The 4219-nt window shown below is 63.3% G+C and overlaps 1 protein-coding gene across 1 annotated transcript in view; it reads left to right on the top strand.

The window, feature by feature from the left end:
• Positions 1-4219, top strand: part of LOC109532578 (thyrotropin-releasing hormone-degrading ectoenzyme-like) — a 15481-nt gene that overhangs the window by 4744 nt on the left and 6518 nt on the right. Inside the window, 8 exon segments of the mRNA XM_019897459.1 lie at positions 1508-1662; positions 1906-2019; positions 2672-2809; positions 3026-3091; positions 3345-3410; positions 3699-3804; positions 3914-4047; positions 4119-4174. Coding sequence (XP_019753018.1) covers positions 1508-1662; positions 1906-2019; positions 2672-2809; positions 3026-3091; positions 3345-3410; positions 3699-3804; positions 3914-4047; positions 4119-4174 — 835 coding nt within the window.

Raw genomic sequence — 4219 nt, 5'->3', positions numbered from 1 at the left:
CTGGGATCCGCGCACGCACGGCGCCGCCTCGGGGCCGGCGCACGCGCGCACCTCCGCCGCGTGCGCTCCTCCGCCTTTGTCTGCGGGCCTCGGGCCCACACGCAACAACAGATGGGCCCAAGCGAAAGGCGGCGCGCGCCGCTCGGCGCGGGGCGAGCCGCCGGCCATTCAGCTGTCTGCGCGCCGCTCTGCAGTCGCAACGAGTCCGCTTGGCTTGGTGAGAAGTTACGCAAGCTCCCTGCTGCTCTGCCGTCTCTCGTGCGGCGACCCCGATGGAAGTCGCTGACAAGTGGGAGCGGCTCGTCGGAGCGCGATGACCCCCAGCCCCCGACGGACATCCGGTTACCACGGCGACCCTACGGACGCCGCAAGGTCAACCGACATCAGGGTGACCGCGGCGCCCTCCCGGACACGCGGCCACCGTTGCGACGCGGGACGTTGACCGGAGTGGTTACCATGGCAACGTCTCCCTCTCACCATCGGCGATGAGCGAGCCGAGTTGCGCCACCTCATGGCGCAACTTTTCTCCCGGACGTGACGAGGCCGCGTCGGCGGCTCCGCTCGGCGAAGGGGGGACGCGTGTGCCGATGGAACGAGGACACGTCAAAAGCGCTCCCCCTCGGGTCAGCTTTGCCGCGCTCTCAAAGAACTCGGCTGCCGGCGCGTCAATTTCTTTCACCGTCCAAAGAAGGAAGCGGCACTCGAGGCGCATCGCGGGCGACAAAGACAAAGAAAAAGTCTCGGGCTTGCTCGCCGGGGGCCTTCCCTGATCAAGGCGGGCGGCGCGCCAACGGCGAAAGCGCAACGCATGTTCGGGGAGTCCCGTCAGCTTCAAGTCGACCACGTGCCGACTCCTCTCCAAACGGACTTTCCCCCCGTCACGTGAGCTTCGGCGGTCTCGAGGACGGCCTCCGGACACCCCACTTGTGATGACCGAGAGGTCGAGGAAGCGCAACGAGCGATGGAGGCACGACGGAAAGGAGCCCGCTGAGAGGAAGACGACGCGACGCAAAATGACAAAGAAAGAACTTTCCGCCAAAAATAAACCCGCGGGCTATTTTTGGCATCGCCGCGCATCGGCGTGTCATCCGCGGACGCGGAGGCCGCCGCGGGTGAATGGGACGGGAGCAAGCGGTCGCCGCCCCCTCCAAGTCAATCTCATTTGCGCGGCGTGCGTTTTCCACCCGCGGGCTCATTTGCACGTCCGGGGTGGGCGTCCGTCGGGCGCCGGCTCCGTGCGTGACAACTCCGGGATGTCTGTTTCCACGGCAACCCGGCGCACCGACTGCGGTCGTCGAGCGAAGCCTTTGCGAGTCGGTTGTGTTGCTACGTAGCAACAAGCTAGCCGTGGCAGTGGGGGGGGGGCGGTGACGGCCGATTGACAGCTGTCAAAGCGGAGAGATGACCGTGTTCTCTTCCGGTTTTGGAAAATATTTTCAAGGACTTGAACCTTCGGACACATTTCAAAGGCATGAGCGAGTGTTTTTTGTGCGTTTGCCACACGCAGACCTGCTGGCGGTGCCCAAGCACCCGTACGCCGCCATGGAGAACTGGGGCCTCAGCGTCTTCGTGGAGCAGAAGATCCTGCTGGACGCCCGGGTGTCGTCGTCGTCCTACCGGATGGAGCTGACCATGGTGGTCGTCCACGAGATCTGCCACCAGGTGAGAGACCGCGGCTCCCTCGGGACCCCCGAAACGGACGGGACCGTTCCCCCGGCGTCTCGTCGCCGGCCGGCCGGCCCTCGAAAAGAGCCGCGGTCGGTGCATCCCGTGCGCTGCTTGTCTGGTCCCGGACCGAAGAAAAGACCGTCGCCGCGCGATGGCCGCCACAAATAACAAATAACAAAGAACAAAGACAAAGAGCGCTCACCGTGACGTGTAAGACGGCGCTTTTGTGCGTGGCAGTGGTTCGGCGACCTGGTGACGCCGCTGTGGTGGGAGGACGTGTGGCTGAAGGAAGGCTTCGCTCACTACTTCGAGTACGTCGGCACCGACTTCCTCTTCCCCAAATGGAACATGGTGAGTCAGCTGGCACGCGTGCGGGTACGGCGCCTTGTTTGCACGGGTCGCTTTGGTTGTTTGGTGACCGGCCTCCCGTACGAAAATTGCACTCGACATTTGCGCGCGCGTGCGGTCCTGGACCTGCAAAAAAACGGAACCTTCTTTTGTGGTGTTGATTGACACTCTGCGATCCGGAAAGGTGGACGAGCGCCGCCTGCCGACGTCGTTCTTGCGCTACGAGAAAACCAACATGAAACACGGCCGCTTGTGATTTTATTTGGCGGTTCCCGTCGTACAGGTCCGGCGGATCGGAGCACGACTTTTCATTTCACGTCATCGGGTTGGAAAAAAAAAAAAAGAAGAAAACTCATTCCAAGTCAATCTCCGCAATTTGTTTGATCTCGGCCGATTTGCTTCACGGAACAAAAAAAGTGTCGCTGTTCATTGAGCTAATTAGCAGTGAAAGCCCAGCAAAAGTTAAATGGGGGCTTGGAGGGGGGGGGGGCGTGCACTGTGGCTGATGAAGTGTGACATTCATTAGGAGGAAATCTCCAATGTAACCACTAATTAGCCTGGGCCACACGCTCCAGGATTGAGGCTGAGAAAAAACCCCCCCCCCCCTCCCCAAAAGCCCCGCAATGAAGTTTCCAACGGCGCGTTGTGCTCGCAGGAGAAGCAGCGCTTCCTGACGGACGTCCTGCACGAGGTGATGTCGCTGGACGGCCTGAGTTCCTCCCACCCCATCTCGCAGGAAGTGCGCGACGCCGCCGACATCGACCGCGTCTTCGACTGGATCGCGTACAAAAAAGTACCCGCTGCGCACCGCCGCCTCGCCGCGCCCTGACACGGACTGGCGACCGGTCCGCGCTTTGTCTTCACGGGATGCGCCCCCGCCATTTGATTGAGCGCGGAGGACGCGATTGACACGCGATAGAAAGAGAAGCGGCTGTAAAATGCCGACGAGGCCGCGTGACACCAACCGGTCCGAGTCGGGCGCGACGGCCTTTGTTTGTGTGTCCGGCAGGGGGCGGCGCTGATCCGGATGCTGGCCAACGTGATGGGACCGAGACTCTTCCGCAAAGGACTTCACGTAAGCCCGTGCGGCGCTTGGGCGGGAGCGAACGAGAGCGGGCGAAGCGTGCGTGACGGCGACCTCGGGTCTTTGAGACGCCGTGACGGGAAGTCGGCCCCGCGGGCGACCGGCCGGCCGAAAGGCGACGCCGGGGGGGGCCTGCCGCTTTTGAACGCGCGTCCCGACGGCGACTTTGGTCGTCATCGGCCAGACGACCAAAGTCGCCGTCGCGACTCTCTGACGAGTCCCTGTGGTGTCTGTTGCCGCGCAGGATTATCTGCTGAGCCACATGTACGGCAACGCGGCCCGCGACGACCTGTGGAGGAAGCTGTCCGAGGTAGGAGCGCCGCCGCCATTGGAGCGAGCCGCTCGTCACCAAGCTCCTTCCGGCGTGCCGGCCTTCTTTTCTTTGGACGGAAGACGCCCCCGGAGCTCGGGGCCCAAATTGACGGCGCCGGGGGGGCGCGGCCCGGGTTCCCTTTCGCCGGCCTCTCTGCGGCGCCGGCGTTGCCCACGGTGCCGTCATTGATTGCCGTGTTTCTCTTTCCTGCTTGGGCAATATTTGCTTTCCCCACTCCAATGTTTGGCCTGTTATTCTGTCGAGCATTTTCGCGGGAGGTGACGTGGTGCGCGTGTCATTAGTTTGCAGTGGCAGGTGCCGTTGACGGTCGCCACGGGAAACCTGTCCCGGCTGTGTTCAGAGACTCTCATCTGGATCCGCAATCGGACAGGTGAGCGTCCAATCGCGTCGGCGGCGGCTCGCGGCCGACCGGCGCATCGAGCGCCTGCCGGTCTTAATGGTCCCTCCGATGGCGGACGGCTTCTCGGCTCTGGCGGCAGAAAGCCACAGGCTGCGCGAGATGGACGAGCAGACGTGGCTGCTCGCCAACATCAACCAGACGGGCTACTTCCGCGTCAACTACGACCTCCGGAACTGGAAGCTGCTGATCCGCCAGCTGCGCAGCAACCCCCAGGTCAGGCCGCGACGCCGCCCGAGCGACCCCGCCGGCGAGCCGATGCGAGCGCGTGATTCCGTGTGACGCAGGTCATCTCGGTGGGCAACCGCGCGGGACTCATCGACGACGCTTTCAACCTGGCCAGGTGGGGGAGCGAACGCGAGCGCGAAAGAAAGCCGCATTAGCGACG

This window comes from Hippocampus comes, unplaced genomic scaffold (genome assembly GCF_001891065.2).
Source record: "Hippocampus comes isolate QL1 unplaced genomic scaffold, H_comes_QL1_v1.1 scaffold81, whole genome shotgun sequence".
Classification (NCBI taxonomy): domain Eukaryota; kingdom Metazoa; phylum Chordata; class Actinopteri; order Syngnathiformes; family Syngnathidae; genus Hippocampus; species Hippocampus comes.
The sequence above is the reverse complement of the archived record's forward strand: the minus strand, read 5'-3'. Positions and strand labels throughout refer to the sequence as shown.